Raw genomic sequence first — 18,038 nt, 5'->3', positions numbered from 1 at the left:
CTACTTAAAACACCTGAAACATCAAAATACTTTTGAGATCGCCAGTTCTTCAAAGCTCACCAGTTTTGTAGCAGTGGGGCCAATCTGAAAATTCCTGTATCATAAGCTGAAGTTGGATAATGTTGGAGATAGGAAGGGCACTTTCTCAATACTATATACAGTAAAACCTTGCTTTGCGAGCATAATTCGTTCCAGAAGCATGCTTATAGTCCAAAGCACTCGTAGATCAAAGCGAATTTCCCCATAGGAATACTGGGAACTCAGACGATTCGTTCCACAATCCAAAAAATGTAATGCAAAATACTATACGTACTTGTTTTGCAAGACTTTGCTCGTTTAGAACAGTCACTACACTCCTGCAGCGTCAGAGAGAGAGAGAACCATGATGCAAGAACAGCCTTTTGGTTTTCAAGATCTTGAATGGTCTTGCATATTTTTATTGTTCACTCTCCCATCCAAATGTGGGATGGTTCTTGCTTTTTGACCTCATGGTCACTTAGGGCTCCTTTTACAAAGGTGCGCTAGCGGGGTTTAACGCACGTGACTTTTCATCACGCGCTAACCCCCGCGCTGGCCCAAAACTACCGCCTGCTTAAAAGGAGGCGGTAATGGCTAGCGCGTCCGGTGGTTTAGCGTGTGGTATTGCACGCGTTAAAACGCTGACGTGCCTTCGTAAAAGGAGCCCTTAGTTTTCCAGCAGTAAAAGGCATTTTGGTATAAGTTCTTTTTCTTTTCAAGTGCATAGAGTTTGGATTAACTTACTCTTTACAGATTTCAAAGGGAGTTACACTTCTCCCTCCGGATTCGCGGGGGATAGGGGCAGAGCCGGACCGCGAATGGTGAAATACCGCGAACATCTTCCGGTCCGGCTCTGACCCAGCCCCGCCTCCCTCCTGCCTTCCACCCGGCGTCCCGGCCTTACCTGGTGGTCTAGCGCAGTGTTCTTCAACCACCGGTCCATGGACCAGTGCCGGTCCACAGAAATTTCCTGCCGGTCCACAGGGCCAGCACGTGCATCAGGCCAAAAACAGTGTTCTTCAACCGCCGGTCCACGGTGCGATCGATGCAGCGTTATCTTCGAGCTAGCTCCCTCTTCCTCACTGATTCAGTGCACAAAGCCACGGGCAGTGGCTCCTACGGGCATCCTGCGCCTCAGCCGGAAGCCTTCTTTCTGACGTTGCAATGTCAGAGGGAAGGCTTCCAGATGAGGCATGGGACGTGCAAGGTGCAATTAGTACTATTATGGGGGTGGGGTCTGGGGTGGAGATTGGGTAGAGATGGGCGGGGTCTGGCCCACGACTTAGCCCCATGTTCTTCAACTGCCAGTCCACGGACCGATGCCGGTCCACAGAATAATTCTTTTATTTCTGCCAGTCCATAGGTGTAAAAAGGTTGAAAAACACTGGTCTAGCGGGCTTTCGGGGCAGGAGCGATCTTCCTACGCTCCTGCCCCGTGCAGATCGCCAATAGGAAATAGCTGCTGTGAATTCCCGTAGTCTCTCGGGGCAGGAGCGATCTTCCTACGCTCCTGCCCCGTGCAGATCGCCAATAGGAAATAGCTGCTGTGAATTCCCGTAGTCTCTCGGGGCAGGAGCGATCTTCCTACGCTCCTGCCCCGTGCAGATCGCCAATATGAAATAGCTGCCGTGAGTTCCCGTAGTCTCTCGGGGCAGGAGCGATCTTCCTACGCTCCTGCCCCGTGCAGATCCCCAATAGGAAATAACTGCCGTGAGTTCCCGTAGTCTCTCGGGGCAGGAGCGATCTTCCTACGCTCCTGCCCCGTGCAGATAGCCAATAGGAAATAGCTGCCGTGAGTTCCCGTAGTCTCTCGAGACTACGACGGGAACGCCCCACAGCCATTTCCTATAGGCGATCTACACGGGGCAGGGGCGTAGGAAGATTGCTCCTGCCCTGAAAGCCTGCTAGACCACCAGGTAAGGCCGGGACGCCCGGGGGAAGGCTACCCTATGGGTTTTTTCCTTTTTTTCTCCCTCCCCCCAAAATCGCGAATATGTGAAATCGCGATTGCCGAAACCGTGAATGGGGGAGGGGGAAGTGTAAAAGAAGTTAGCAATCTAGATACTGAACCTGAAGAATCCAAATGTGTTTTTGGTATATTTTTCTTTAATGCTTTTTTGTTTAGTTTTGGCAGAACTTGATATAACTTCTCTTGGCTCAAGTATTATAAGCTGCCTTGGACCTGTTGGATTAGATGGGTAATTTAGTCTCATCCTCTTGAGAGGGAATATTCCTCCTAGCCTTAGATATTGTATTGAATGATTGATTTTATTTCTATACCATTTAAACCTAAACAGTTTACATATCGTTACATACATAATTCAATCAAACAAATAAAATCAAACAAACATTAACATATATATACTCCATCTAGATCACTTAGATCAGTGGTCTCGAACTCTAACCCTTTGCAGGGCCACATTTTGGATTTGTAGGTACTTGGAGGGCCTCAGAAATAAATAGTTAATGTCTTATTAAAGAAATGACAATTTTGCATGAGGTAAAACTCTTTAGTTTAAAAATCTTTCTTTTAGGTTAAGTCTTAATAATAATATTGTCATTTATAGCTAAAGAGACAGATGATCGAGAAACTGTTTTATTTTACTTTTGTGGTTATGATAAACATACCGAGGGCCTCAAAATAGTACCTGGCGGGCTGCATGTGGCCCCCGGGCTGCGTGTTTGAGACCACTGACTTAGATCTACCGACCAACATCTCTTGGTAGTTCCTTCCCTTAAATCTATAAATACATGACGACACTCTATTTTCTCTGTCACAGCCCCCCAAATGTGGAATTTACTCCCAATTTATATACAAGAAGAATTAAGTTTGGATAGATTTAAGAGCAAGCTAAAATGCTTTCTTTTTAAAGATGCATTTGACAGCTAATAAAACTAGAATGTTAGATTAGTTTAGGGCTTTCTACTGAGCCCTGGGCTTCAAATTCTCTGTTACTTATTATTTTTCCCCCTCCCTATTGTTGTTCTTCCCTTATATGTTTCCTTTACTATCTTTTAAACTTGTATTTCTTTCCCCATTCCCTTCCTCTTGAGTCATGTTTTGTCATGTGAGTTATATTCATATTGTCTGTTTCCCTTGAACTACTGTAATTTAATACTTTAATATTTTAATATGTTGTACATCGCTTAGAATGTGGAATAAGCGATTAATCAAATACTTAATAAACTTGGAAACTTGGATAATCATCAGAAAATCACGTGAAGTGCCCATCAAAAGAACAACCGCAAAGATCAGTTCCTAGAAAAATGCATTAACAAATAACTGCGTTTTTAATAGTTTTCTGAAATTACCCTTGTCGTGACGTTGTCGTAATTGACCGACAAGTGAATTCCACTATTTGACCCCCCACACAGCATAAAGCTGCTCTTCACTTACTTTCTCCAGCTTTATTACATCCCTCTTCAGGTGAGAGCAAACCTATATCTCACATGTCAGGTATAGTATTAGAATGACAAAAACAAAAAAAAGTCCACAATCAACCAAAACACAAAGGAGAACTGTAGGAGTTGATGTACAAAGTACAACTCTGCAGTTCTCCTTTTGGGGGGGGGGGAGGGGTTGTTTAGGTGTAGTACCAGAACTTTATCCAGTTGTGGAATAATGACTTGATCCCTGTTTATGATGACTCTATGTAATGAAAAGCAACTCATATACTGCTTGACTTTACGTTACGTGACTTGACGCTATGTTAACATTGGTGACTCTCTAGAAACGCTGACATAAAGATCCTTTTCAGGATAACTAATTTCCTTGCCATTCAGCTTATACACATGTTTATTACCTCTTCTCAGGTCTTAACCTCATGGGCTGCCTCTGCTGGATTTCCACAAATATTAGTACATCCACAAATATAGATTGTAATGCCAAGGTTCTTCCCTTTATAATGCTGGCGGTTCCTACTGATCTCTTGAAAAATCTGCTAAACCCGAGTTGAGCAAGCCCAAAGAGCATGACGCATGAGGATCTGCATTTCTTTTTCAGGTGCTGATGACGTTTGACGGTGCCACAGATTATTTCTGGGAGGAAGAGTAGAAGGGTTTAGATGAAGGCCGCAAGACAGCGTATAAGGAAATGATGAAGGATAATTCAGAAACGCCATTCTTCCTGGGTAAAGTCCTTCTCGTTTCTTTAATAGTGCTTTGGTTGAACCTAAAGGGTCAGGTGCGCCACAGATATGGCAGATCCTCTCGCTTGTTTTCCATGATTTATAGGGATCCTTATGATGTTTCCTGTCATTGAATTATAGGACGAACTATTTGTAAACTGGTCGCTGTATCCAGAGCTGACATGTTTGGCAGGACCAGATTTAAAATTCTGCCTTGGTGCACGGAGCTTGGTACTTACACATGCCAATTTTTAACAATACATTTTCATTGTCTGATTTCCTCCAAGATTATTGTATCTTTTGACCACAACTGAACTCTGAAAAGGGGGGGGAGGTGCTTTGTGAACTTTTTGCCAAAGTTCATAAGAACACAGGACCTTGGTTAGCTTCGAGAGTTTGTTTTTTGAGGGAAGGGGGTTGTTTGGGGTGGGTTCTTAGTCTGGGATTTTAGCTCAATAAAACACAAAATTTGTTGATACTACCTTACATTGTTCTTGACAGTTCATACACTATTGTGATCCTTGTATATACCTTTTCAAGTACATTATAATTGTATCATTTGCATCATCAATAAAACGGTTTGAAATTGAAATTCTGTCTTAGATCTTCAAGGCCTTGAAAGGAAATGGGCCGGAATGCTTGAACATGCTTTCCCTCTGTGCCCTTAAAAGATCTCTAAGATTTTTCTGGGGAGCGTCTCTAATTGTACCCTTGCAAAAAGAAGTTATGCAATATGTCCCCCACCTTCTAGGCTACAGCCCCCACACATTGGAATTCACTTCCACCTGGCTTTGCCTAATATAAGACCACTTCAGATTCAGGAAGCAGGTGAAACCCTAGTGTTCCTCCCAAACCTTTAATGGATGAAGTAACTGACTAGAACAGGGGTGGGCAACTCCGGTCCTCGAGGGCCAGAATCCAGTCGGGTTTTCAGGATTTCCCCAATGAATATGCATGAGATCTATTTGCATGTATGATTTCAATGCATATTCATTGGGGAAATTCTGAAAACCCGACTGGATTCTGGTTCTCGAGGACTGGAGTTGCCCACCCCTGAACTAGAGGTTTGCACGGAAACGGGGATCCCGCAGGAATCCCCCCTAACCCACGGGGCTCCTACAGGGACCCACCTCTGGCCCACGGGGACCCCCCTCTAGCCAACGGGACTCCCAGGGGGATGGAAGGCTTTGGAAGCAGGGTTCGTCCATATAATATAATGGACACGTCAGCCTTAGTAAAAGAGGGGGTTTATAAGTTAATTACCTGAACAGAAAACAAAAAAAGAGTTCCACCAAAGAGATTCCACAAGGAAAACAGCAGCGCAAACACAAAAGAAACTGGAATTGATGATCCTGTCAGAAGTAATTGCTGGAAAGGTATGGAAAACTGGAAAGGTATGGAAAACTTTTCATACGCTTACAGGTTGGAAATACTGGGTCTATTCTCCCTGGAAAGTGGAGACTTAGAGGAGATATGATAGAAACCTTCAAAATCCTGAAGGGCATAGAGAAGGTAGACAGGGACAGATTCTTCAGACTGTGGGGAACCACAAGTACAAGGGGGCACTCGGAGAAATTGAAAGGGGACAAGTTTAGAACAAATGCTAGGAAGTTCTTTTTTACCCAGAGGGTGGTGGACACATGGAACGCGCTTCCGGAGGTTGTGATAGGCCAGAGCACGCTACAGGGGTTCAAGGAAGGTTTAGATAGGTTCCTAAAGGATAAGGGGATTGAGGGGTACAGATAGAAGTAGAGGTAGGTTATAGGAATAGTCAGGGACCACTTCACAGGTCATAGGCCTGATGGGCCGCCGCGGGAGTGGACCGCTGGGCGCAATGGACCTCTGGTCTGACCCGGTGGAGGCAACTTCTTATGTTCTTATGTTATGTTCATTTTATGGGGATGGGCGGGGATGGAGGTAATTCCTTGCAGGGATGGGTGGGGACGGAGAGGATCTTGGCGGGGACGGGTAGGGACGGAGAGGATCCTGACGGGAACGGGTGGGGACAGAGAGGATTCTGGCGGGAACGGCTGGGATGGGTGGGATTTCTGTCCCTGCGCAACTCTACCCTGGACTAGAAGGTCATGCCTCTGAGATCATCTCTGTGCCCTGCAACAGGACCAGCTTACTGCATGCACTCTTGAGATCAGTTGCACATACCTTAACTTGACTGCACAGGCCATTGTGTCCTTCAAGTTAGCCACTGACTTTTATCTATTCCAACTGATTTACAGAGCTGTCTGTTAATCCATTTCCAGTCAGGAGACTTTTGGGCCAATCCTGGTTTTAAACTTACATCTCAAAGCATTGTGGGTATTTGTTTTCTCTGAGTCTAACCAATGAAACGGATCCCAACAGGGCTGGCATAAAATTCCTCTCTTGAGATTGGGTAATTTGGAAGCTGTTTTTGTTATAGGCTCTTGTTTGCATGTTCCACCTTTCTTAAGATGTTATCGTTTGTGTTGATATCATGATGTGAGTTTCACGCTTACATTTTAGTAATGTTTTCCTGTGTTTTAATGTGTACTGTGCTAACCATGTTATTATATTATTGTTATCACTATGATTTAAATTTGTCTTGCTGTTATTATTACATACTAGCTGATGCCCCGGCGTTGCATGGGTATTTAATTATAGCAATAACACTGTAAATGGATTCAAATAAAGATACTTTATAGTGGTGAATGAAATTATTTTTTTACAGCTTAATAAAAAGCACAATATTCAAATTATAATGTGAAATATTTGACAAAATGAATACAATACAACTAACGCAAAACGTGATTATAAACAACATTTTTTGTTTCACCTCCTGGAGCAAGAACATATAAATTCTTGGGTGAACCCACCCTTGAGCAAGCAACATAGAGTTGTGGGCCGCGAGACCCCCAGAACATATCACCCCAGGTAGTGAGGGATCTGCATACCAAGTTTCGTTCAAATCGGTCAAGCCGTTTTTGAATTACTGTGAGAATGGCAGCTTTTTACATTTTTTCCATTGACATGAATGGGTGAAATCTGATTTTCTGTTTGTAGCTCCGCCCACGTGTGCAGGTGAGCTGCGAGACCCCCAGAACATATCACCCCAGGTAGTGAGGGATCTGCATACCAAGTTTCGTTCAAATCGGTCAAGCCGTTTTTGAATTACTGTGAGAATGGCAGCTTTTTACATTTTTTCCATTGACATGAATGGGTGAAATCTGATTTTATGTTTGTAGCTCCGCCCACGTGTGCAGGTGGGCCGCGAGACCCCCAGAACATATCATCCCAGGTAGTGAGGGATCTGCATTCCAAGTTTCGTTCAAATCGTTCAAGCCGTTTTTGCGTGATCGCGGCACATACATACATACATACACACATACATACCTCCGATTTTATATATATATATATAGATTATGGTAATATTTGAGCATTTTATTATAATCGTAGAAACATAGGTCATGATGGCAGATTTGAACATGTGACACCAAGTTTGAAAAAACAACTCCATTGGTTTACTTATCAAATTTTGTATTATTTTCAAGGTTCTGGTATTAACTTTTAAAGTCATGATGAGGCTTTATCAGCTGTCTAGATCAGGGGTAGGCAATTCCGGTCCTCAAGAACCACAGGCAGGTCAGGTTTTCAGGATATCCACAATATGCATGAGAGAGATTTGCATCTCAAGGAGGCAGTGCATGCAAATCTATCTCATGCATATTCATTGTGGATATCCTGAAAACCTGATCTGCCTGTGGTTCTCGAGGATCGGAATTGCCTACCCCTGTCTAGATCATTAAGATCAGAGGGAAAGTTATGACTATCAACAAATGGATTAGCGAATGTACATTATGCCAATTTGAGAACACCTATAATATCAGTTGAAGGTGCTTTACTATGGAATACTGTATTTCCCCATATATAAGCCACGGCCTATATATGGGTTTTGCAATCCAAACAGTAGGTGTGGCTTCCTTATATGGGGCGGCCTATCTAATGACATTGTAGATAAGCCACCCCATTAGTAGACCCCCCCCGTACCTTTTAAAATAATGCATCTCCCTCGCTGGCTTCCTGCCTCCTGCAATGTTGCGGCCGCGGTGCAGGGCAGGAGCGATCTTTTCAGCGTCCTGCTGTCACCGCGCTGCTTCCTCAATGCCTGCGTCAGTTCTCGCGGACGAGTCCCACGAGAATTGACGCAGGTATTGAGGAAGCAGTGTGGTGGTGGCTGGACGCTGGAAAGATTGCTTCCGCCCTGCACCGTGGTTGCGACATTGCAGGAGGCAGCCGGTGGAGGTACGATATTTACCGAGGGAGAGGGATGTATAGGCCGCCCACATGTGGTTTTAAAACTCTTAGATAAGCCGCGGCTTGTAAAATGGGGTTTTAAAACATGTATAGCCATTTTTTTGCGGCCTGTATGCGGGGAAATATGGTAATCTAACAGGACAGCTGCGGTTGTTTCCGATATTCAAAATTCTAAGAAACTGTTGAAAACAACTTTGTTTGAGGAGGAATTCTTTTGAATGAACTGGATCTTGGTTGAAGATGTTTTAGATTTGTTTGTATATTGGTTTTATGACAAGTATGTTTGTATTTTTGTAAGCCGCTTAGGTCTAGGTGGGTTAGAAATTTTTTAAATAAATAAAAGAACATACAGTATGACCTATCTAGGGTTGCCAAATTTACTCTATAAAAAAAAGAGCGGAGGGGGTCCTGGGTCATTATATGCATATATGCAATTGGCAAACTATATTAATAAATTGAAGAGATGGAATCTTTCTTGTAGAGTTCATGATAGAATTATTTCTTTTTTTTTAATCAATGTGAAGATTTGCCTATTTCAGTTTCTTTATTACACAAGTGATGGTGGAATTTATTACCTACTCATACATATGGGAAAATTCTACAAAATTGGAATGAGGAGTTGGGAATTCAGATTTCTCTTATTGATTTTACTCAACCTATTAACAGACTGCTAAAAGTTATTACAGGGTTTGTTTGGAGAGAAAGTACTTATAGAGTTTTACATAGGGCTTATTTTTCCCAAATTCAAGCTTTTCATGCGGGTTTAATTCTTTGGTTGTTGGAGAGATCTCTGAAAGTGGTATCTTCTGTAATGATAATAGGCTCTCCTATATAGACAGAATTGAGAATTTCTTAATGAGAATTGTTGGCCAGTATTTCCCCGGGCCATGGAGCATCTTCAAGGTGGTCAGGCATATTTACTCAGAGTTGAGATGCCCTCAACTATGCCATCCTTCTGGCTATGATAGCTATTGCGGCTCCTTTTGAAGCTGTCGTATCTATCGTAGGCAAATAATCTGATCTGCACTGGACACACTTGTCTTAATCTTGAATCCTTGATGCCCTGTTTCACTTACACATGAAGGTGGTGCCACTTTCATTTGGAAGCTGCTAGGCCTGTTCCATTCACTTTAGCAGTGTGTAGCTTCTTGAAATGGTTGTTCCCACGTCACGTGCCAGCAAACACACATGCACTCCTGCAGTTATTTTAGAAAAGGTTCTGCCTTGCCAGATCCTTTAGAATGCCATTGAAATTGAGCACATCCGATTCTCAGTTCTGATTTCTATGTTCAATGTAAAATGAAGCTCCATATCATTGATAACTCTGACAAGCAACTTGAGAAGCATAGGGCATTTAAGGTGACAACTGCCAATACAATGTTTGGTGGACTCCAGTGAGAGGAAGAGGCTCTCCGAGCCCTACAAGATCCAAAGCAAAGGGATTAATAATAGGAAGGAACCGTATATGCTGGGAGGAGAGAAGCTGATATGCACGGACGGGGAGAGGGACCTTGGGGTTATAGTGTCCGAAGATCTAAAGGCGAAAAAACAGTGTGACAAGGCAGTGGCTGCTGCCAGAAGGATGCTGGGCTGTATAAAGAGAGGCGTAGTCAGTAGAAGGAAGAAGGTGTTGATGCCCCTGTACAGGTCATTGGTGAGGCCCCACTTGGAGTTTTGTGTTCAGTTTTGGAGACCGTATCTGGCGAAAGACGTAAGAAGACTTGAGGCGGTCCAGAGGAGGGCGACGAAAATGATAGGAGGCTTGCGCCAGAAGACGTATGAGGAGAGACTGGAAGCCCTGAATATGTATACCCTAGAGGAAAGGAGAGACAGGGGAGATATGATTCAGACGTTCAAATACTTAAAGGGTATTAACGTAGAACAAAATCTTTTCCAGAGAAAGGAAAATGGTAAAACCAGAGGACATAATTTGAGGTTGAGGGGTGGTAGATTCAGGGGCAATGTTAGGAAATTCTACTTTACGGAGAGGGTGGTGGATGCCTGGAATGCGCTCCCAAGAGAGGTGGTGGAGAGTAAAACTGTGACTGAGTTCAAAGAAGCTTGGGATGAACACAGAAGATTTAGAATTAGAAAATAATATTAAATATTGAACTAGGCCAGTTACTGGGCAGACTTGCATGGTCTGTGTCTGTGTATGGCCGTTAGGTGGAGGATGGGCAGGGGAGGGCTTCAATGGCTGGGAGGGTGTAGATGGGCTGGAGTAAGTCTTAACAAAGATTTTGGCAGTTGGAACCCAAGCACAGTACTGGGTAAAGCTTTGGATTCTTGCCCAGAAATAGCTAAGAAGAAAAAATTAAAAAATTTAAATTGAATCAGGTTGGGCAGACTGGATGGACCATTCGGGTCTTTATCTGCCGTCATCTACTATGTTACTATGTCTCATTGTGACAAAAGCCCACACCGAGAAAGGGAATACCAAGAAGCCTTTCACCGCTGGCCATATCTTTGCATCCTAAAGATAGGATTGACTTCAAAAGGAAACAATTACGGTATGTTCTGTCTTCACACAACTCGTATGGAACAGTGCGCTCAAACACTATGACCTCTTTGATGAAACCATACTCAATTTAAACAAAAGAGAAGAATTGAAGAGTGCTTTTTCCTACCATCTCTATCCACTGGACAACAAGTTTTTGCTTCTTCAACACTTTTCGGTGTATCTTACAGATTTTTGGCTGCTGATTACGAAAATCACATTTAAAATTACATATCACAAACCATTTTAACAAAAAAAGTACTTTTTTACAATTTTTTGTTATACTTTCAGGCTAATGCAATTAATTCTTAGCTTAATTCTTAATATAGGCTTATAGCTCACGTTATACCTTGCTGGATATGGTGTGAGCATATCCAGGCATACATTCAGGGCAGGTTGCATAACGTCCATGGAAATGATGCAGTCTGGGCATGCCTGAGCATGCTTATACATGGGTTTGGTTGGCAAACTTCTTAGAGCATACAAAACCATGAAGTGCAACATGTCACTGAAGATGCACTTTCTATATTCACACTCGGACTTCTTCCCCGCAAAGCTTGATGCAGTCAGCGACGAACATGGCAAAAGGTTTCACCAGGACATTGCCATTATGGAAAAAAAGATATCGGAGCAACTGGAATCCATCAATGCTGGCTGACTATTGTTGAACACTGCAACGAGATGCACTGGACATGGAGTACAAATGAAAATCACAGGAAAACACTTTTAGCCACGGTGAACTATCCCAGTGTATCAGAAACTTTGTACATTAAAACATGTTATAGTCAATTAAAGATACTATCGTGTTTCTCAAAATTCCTATGTGATTCAGTCAGTGAGAATTATATTTGTTTTTGTCTTAAGGAAGTAACATTTTTGGAAAAATTTGTTGTCCAGTGATATCTGTATGTGTATGTACCACCAATTACCGTAAGTAGTGAAATCGCAGGTTTATTTTGGTTTCATTTTGGAGGCAGAAATAAACGGGATTAAGGAAAATGGCTCCTTAGTCCCTCGTGCAAAATCCTGGCCAAAATGAACATGTTTTAAAAACTTATACATGCCTTTGAGCTGGTGTAAGTCCCAACACATAGAGTTTTCTTAATTCACATGTACCGTATTTTTCACTCAATAAGACGCACCTGACCATAAGACACACCCTAGATTTAAAGGAGGAAAACAAGAAAAAAACCATTCTGAACAAAATTCTCCCTGCCAGGATCTGCACACAACCCCACACTCCTTGCCAAGCTCTGCACCCTGTCCCTCCTCCCTGCCCCCCCAGGTTCTGTACCCTTCCCCCCCCTGTGGTGGTCTAGTGGTAGGCCGGGACAGGAGGGATCCGTCCCAGACGACTAAATTTTTATACCCCACCAATATCTTTTTAAATCATCCCTCATACCTCCACAGTATTTTTAAATCATCCCCCTGTACTCCCACAGTACTTTTAAATCATCCCCCCATACCCCCTCCCTCTCTAGCCAGCTTATTCACTGAAAAGGTGGTTGATCGCTGGAATAGTCTACCACAACAGGTAATTGAGGCCAGCAGCATGCCAGATTTTAAGAAAAGATGGGATTGGCATGTCGGATCTCTTCAGGGATAGGAGGTGGGTCTTGGTGTGGGCAGACTAGATGGGCCGTGGCCCTTTTCTGCCGTCATTTCTATGTTTCTATTTCCCGGTCAGCAGTGCACAGGTCAGGAGCGCGAAGATCAGGTGCGAGCTTTCCGCGCTTCCACCTGGCCCCACATCGCCAGTTTTCACGAGTCCACTGGCTGTGGAATCTCCTGTGAACGTTTGGAAAGTATTAACAGATGCAACTGATCACAGATAAAATGCAATATAAATGACCCCGTACACAAAGCTAAAATTAAACTGTTTTATTATTATATCAACTTATCGGATAAGCCCTTGGCATCCATCCAAAAGGCTAAATTAAGTCTCCAAGCCCACCGTGCGATTCAATTTAAGAAAACCCATATAGGGATACAAAAACCTCTCTTAACACCCTCTCTTTAAACGAGAAATATTCAAACAAAACACCCAGAAAGGATTAAGCACGGCAAGTTGGCTCGACCACCCAGAGGGAAAAATCAAACAGCTGTTAACTTCCAGGCCAAAGCCTCAGCTTCGAGATCTTTTATATACGACTACCATGAACGCTGGGAGGAGACTTGACGGTAATCGAAAAGAAGTAACGCAGAAGCCATTTTTCCCGGGAGTTTTCTGCAGTAAGGCCAGACTCCCTTCGGCTTCCCAAGAGGACAAGTTGCATTGGTCTCCGGCCGTGGCTCAGCAGTGTGCTCTCCTTTAGCTAGGAAGGCACAGAGAGGCCGCAACAGAGCAATGTACCGTCAACCCCTAGCCCAACTGGTCTTTTAAAAGGTGCGGCAGCACGTTTTAAAAAGGGGGGGGCGGGCTGCAGTGGCGGGTGTTTTAAAATGGTGCCGGTGGTGTGTGTGTGTTAAAAATTGTATCTTCGCTCTATAAGACACACTGAAATTTCCACTCAATTTTGGGTGGAAAAAAAGTGCGTCTTATGGAGCGAAAAATACGGTATTCTCTTTATAAAATGGAGAATAACATGTAGGTTTTAGTCCCTCACAAGCCACGTCCCCTTAACCTGTATTTCCACATGCAAATAGCAGCTTTTAGAAGTCATTCTTTATCTAGAAACATAGAAACATAGAAAAAAGCAGCAGAAAAGGGCTATAGCCCACCAAGTCTGCCCATTCCAAGTATCCCCTCCCCTGAATTTACTCCCTTAAAGATCCCACGTGAGTATCCCATTTTCTCTTAAAATCCGTCACGCTGCTGGCCTTTATCACCTGGAGTGGGAGTCTGTTCCAATGATCCACTACTCTTTCGGTGAAGAAGTACTTCCTGGAGTCGCCATGAAACTTCCCTCCCCTGATTTTCAGCAGATGCCCTCTGGTGGTCGAGGGTCCCATGAGCCAGAAGATATTATCTTCTGACTCGATGCGTCCCGTGATGTACTTATATGTTTCAATCATATCTCCCCGTTCTCTTCTTTCCTCAAGTGAGTACAGTCGCAATTTCTTTAGTCTTTCTTCATACGTGAGATTCTTGAGCCCCATGACCATCCTGGTGGCCGTTCGCTGAACCGACTCGATCCTCAGCACATCCTTTCGGTAGTGTGGTCTCCAAAACTGAACACAGTACTCCAAGTGAGGCCTCACCATTGCTCTGTACAACGGCATCATAACTTCAGGTCTCCTGCTGACGAAACCTCTGCGGATACACCCCATCATTTGTCTTGCCCTGGAGGAAGCCTTCTCCACTTGATTGGCAACCTTCATGTCCTCACTAATGATCACCCCTAGGTCGCGTTCCGCTGTGGTCCTAATCAAGGTCTCACCATTTAGTACATAAGTTCTACGCGGGTTTCTCTTACCCAGATGCATTATCTTGCATTTTTTAGCAAGATACCTGTGTATATATTTTACCTGTGTATATATTTTTAAGCTCCAGTTATAATACACAGGCTTGTCGTGCCACTAGGGCTTGCGTGCATCTGAGAAGCGGACCGGTTTCAGTGAAGATATCAGACTAATGATATACCACCCATCTGGGCAGCAGCAGATGGGGGGTAGTGTTGGAGGCGGAGGATCGCGTTTGATGTGACAACATTGGATTCATACTGTGTATTCTGCCATGAAAACTTGATGAACATGAAGTTGCTAGGACTTGAACACGAGTCAATGTCACCTAACATAGTTTAAGGGACCTTTTTACTAAGCTGAGTTAGATGCTAATGTGTGCCTAGTGCAGCTAAAAATGTAGTGCCCTGGGATGTGCTCAGGTGTCCTCTGGTAACTCCAAAACGTGCGTGTGCTATGACTTGCTAAAAACTTTAATTGATCCCTTTTTTTAGGGGTTACATCAGGGGTATAGAATGGGTGCACTACATCTGCATCTACATCTGGGGAGTGTGTGATACAGTGGTTAGAGCTACCTAGCACCCTTGGGTTGTGGCCTCCAATCCTGCACTGACCCTGGGCAAGTCACTTAATCCCCCAGTGCCCCAGGTACATTAGATAGAGTGGGAGCCCGCCGGGACAGATAGGGAAAAATGCTTGAGTACCTGAATAATTTGTAATCCGCATAGAATTGTAGAATATGCGGAATATAAATAAATAAATAAAAATAGAAAACAGGCAATTTTATGACCACAGTAAAAATGACCTTGGTGCATGGGAAGGACCTATATAAGGGCACTATGGTCATTTTTATGTCATACCTTTCTTGGTAAAAGGACCCCTAACATACTGTGTAGTTATTGGCAGTCTAATTTGGGTATGTTGTATAATTCTGTCATTTTGAGTCTGCAAACCAGTTTTCCAGTTGCTAGTAAACTCTTTTCAGTGGTAATTGATGTTGCATCCCTTCCGGATTCTATACACCAGGGGTGCCCAACACGTCGATCGCGATCGACCAGTAGCTCAGGAAAGCAACGCGAGTCGATCGCGGAGCCCAACCCGGGCTCCGTGATAATACTCATGTTGCCGTCCTGAAATACCGGGCCGATCAGCCTTCCTCTCCAGTGTTCTCTCTAGGGCCTTTTAGCTGGGCAGTCTGCCCAGCTGTCATCTGCTGCTGCCGCCGCCGCTGAACATTAAAAAAACACCAAAAAAAACGGCTTGGAGATTTCAGCCCGTAGCGAACTTATGCTCCGTGGCTCTAACGTGTGCGTGCCGGCTTCCCTTCTCTTCCCTCCGAAACCGGAAGTTATGTCCGGGGGGGTGGAGAAGGGAAGCCGGCACGCACATGTTGAGAGCCCTGAAGCAAGCGTTCGCTACGGGCTAAGGCAGGAGACATGTTAGTGAAGCATTTCCTCTTCTTGCTGCCGGGTCCTGCCTACTTTCTGTTTCCGCGAAGGCAGGACCCGGCAGCATTTCCCCCAACAGCTCCTCGCGATGCTGGTCGGCCGAAGCAGGGAGAGGTTGGGGCGGCGGCGGCTTTTGGGCGTGTTATTGGCATCGGCTTTCGGGCCTGTTATTGGTGGCGGTTTGGGTCCTGGTCCCCGATGGCAGTTTGGGTCCTGGTCCCCGATCGCAGTGGCATTGTCTTGGGGGAGGGCAGGGAGAAAGAAAGAAAAAGGGCAGGCAGGGAGACAGAAGGAAAGAAGAGAAACATAAAAAAAGAAAAGGGAGGCAGAGAGAAAGAAAGGGCAGGGAGAGAGGAAGGAAAAGTTGGGGGAGGGAATGAGGTGTGGAGGAGAGCAAGCATACAGGCTAAAAGGGAAGAAAGATTGGATGCACAGTCAGAAGAACAAAGTGCAACCAGAGACTCATGAAATCACCAGACAAGGTAGGAAAAATTATTTTATTTTAAATTTAGTGATCAAAATGTGTCTGAATTTATATCTGCTGTCTATATTTTACACTAAGGTCCCCTTTTACTAAACCGCAATAGAGTTTTTTAGCGCAGGGAGCCTATGAGCGTCGAGAGCAGCGCTGGGCATTCAGCGCAGCTCCCTGCGCTCTAAAAACTGCTATCGTGGTTTAGTAAAAAGGGAGGGGGGTATATTTGTCTAATTTTGTATGGTTGTTACTGAGGTGATAGTGCATAGAGTCATCTGCTTTGACCTCTTTGAAAAACCCTGGAATAGGAATGATAATTAACATTTTCTATGCGTACAGTGTGCGTTGTGTTTTTTAAAAATTTTATTGTTGGTAGATCATTTTGACTTGGTCATTTTAAAAGTAGCTCGCAAGCCCAAAAAATGTGGGCACCCCTGCTATACACCATGTGTTCAGTCCCAACCCGCAGTCCGGGTGTTGCAGAAATCCACAACTTTTCTGAGCCTATGCTCCACCCCCTTAGCCTGAGAGCCAGTAAACAAATCCAATTATAATTTCTGCAATATAGTACTTCAACATGGTTTCAGCCATCCATGGCTACATTACCGTAATGTGTGTTGTTCTCCAGGGCTTTTAAGATGCAGCCAAAAGAATGTATTTCAAGCACAGCAATAACAATTGCTTCTACCTTTGTTCAGGCACTAGGAAATGTTTTGCTTGCTTCTGAAGTGTGGTCTGTTGACATATAACTATTATGGTAGTTAATGGTATGGGAAGGAAAATCATCTTTACCTGCAGATATTGTCTCTGCCAGATATTATAAAAACTCTGATCATTTTGGGCCCGATTCTAAAAACGGTGTCCTGATTGTAGGCGGTGGTAGGCGTCCTACCGCCGTCTAACAGACCAATTGGGATGCATGTAAAAAAAAAAAAATTGATGGGGCGTAGGACGCCTTCAACGTAGGCGTTGTTCACCCACGTACGGAGATGTCTATGTACACCTACGGACACCTAAGACTGGTGTAGTCATGGTTTATGCTGGAAGCGGCCTTAGGTGTCCATATGCGTGCCTGGGCACTTCTCGAAGGTGCAAGTTGGATACCTTACATGTATGCCTACATTTAAGGCGTCTGTAGAAAAAAAATAGACGTGATTCTGGACGCGGCACCTGCCAGTGACTGACATACAGTAGATGCCCGCCTTGCAGGCACCACCACGGCAGGTGCCTTTTCCAGAATGATGTCTTTAGTGCTTATCTGAGTCTGTGAGCTTGTAAACCACCAGCACCTTAATGAGCCCCAACGATACAGGTGTCCAATCTGCAAACAAAGCACTGGGCCCTTCCTAAACGAGGAGAATTATTTCTACGTTTCCTCCATAAAGTGACACTTGTGGCATTTTATTTTGTTCTCCAGTGGAACATGGATTAATATGATGATCTCAGTTTCTTTATTTCTTGAACGAAGAAACTGGTGTCAAGTAAGAGTCATGTATATTCATGATATTTGCTGCCTATCTAAAGTTAACTCCTCTCTTTCTTTCCCTTAACTGAAGGTGAGCAGGGAAGCGGACCTATATGGAGAGATTTCACCGAAGTAGCCTTACAGGGACCCAGAGCACGTGCCGTGGTCTCGGAGAGGACAGCAAGTGAGTGGACAATTCTGAAGGGGTATGGAAAAGACATCAAGAAAACAATGGCAGTACCTTTGGAGTCTGGTGCCTCCCACTCTGTCTTTAGCACCCTGTCTGTCTAGAATGACAAATAATCAGCAGCTGTAACAT

At 44.1% G+C, this 18,038-nt stretch overlaps 1 protein-coding gene across 4 annotated transcripts in view; it reads left to right on the top strand.

The window, feature by feature from the left end:
* Window positions 1-18,038, top strand: part of LOC117354454 (zinc finger BED domain-containing protein 4-like) — a 67,617-nt gene that overhangs the window by 20,006 nt on the left and 29,573 nt on the right. For 3 of the 4 annotated variants that reach the window (XM_033932035.1, XM_033932033.1, XM_033932032.1), the window contains 2 exons: window positions 4,022-4,148; window positions 17,811-17,903. In XM_033932035.1, the coding sequence (XP_033787926.1) occupies window positions 4,112-4,148; window positions 17,811-17,903 (130 nt within the window). In that variant the 5' untranslated portion in view covers window positions 4,022-4,111. The remainder of the gene's footprint in view (window positions 1-4,021; window positions 4,149-17,810; window positions 17,904-18,038) is intronic. The other variant, XM_033932034.1, reaches the window with a different exon arrangement.

Source organism: Geotrypetes seraphini, chromosome 2, assembly GCF_902459505.1.
Source record: "Geotrypetes seraphini chromosome 2, aGeoSer1.1, whole genome shotgun sequence".
NCBI lineage: Eukaryota > Metazoa > Chordata > Amphibia > Gymnophiona > Dermophiidae > Geotrypetes > Geotrypetes seraphini.
The sequence above is the reverse complement of the archived record's forward strand: the minus strand, read 5'-3'. Positions and strand labels throughout refer to the sequence as shown.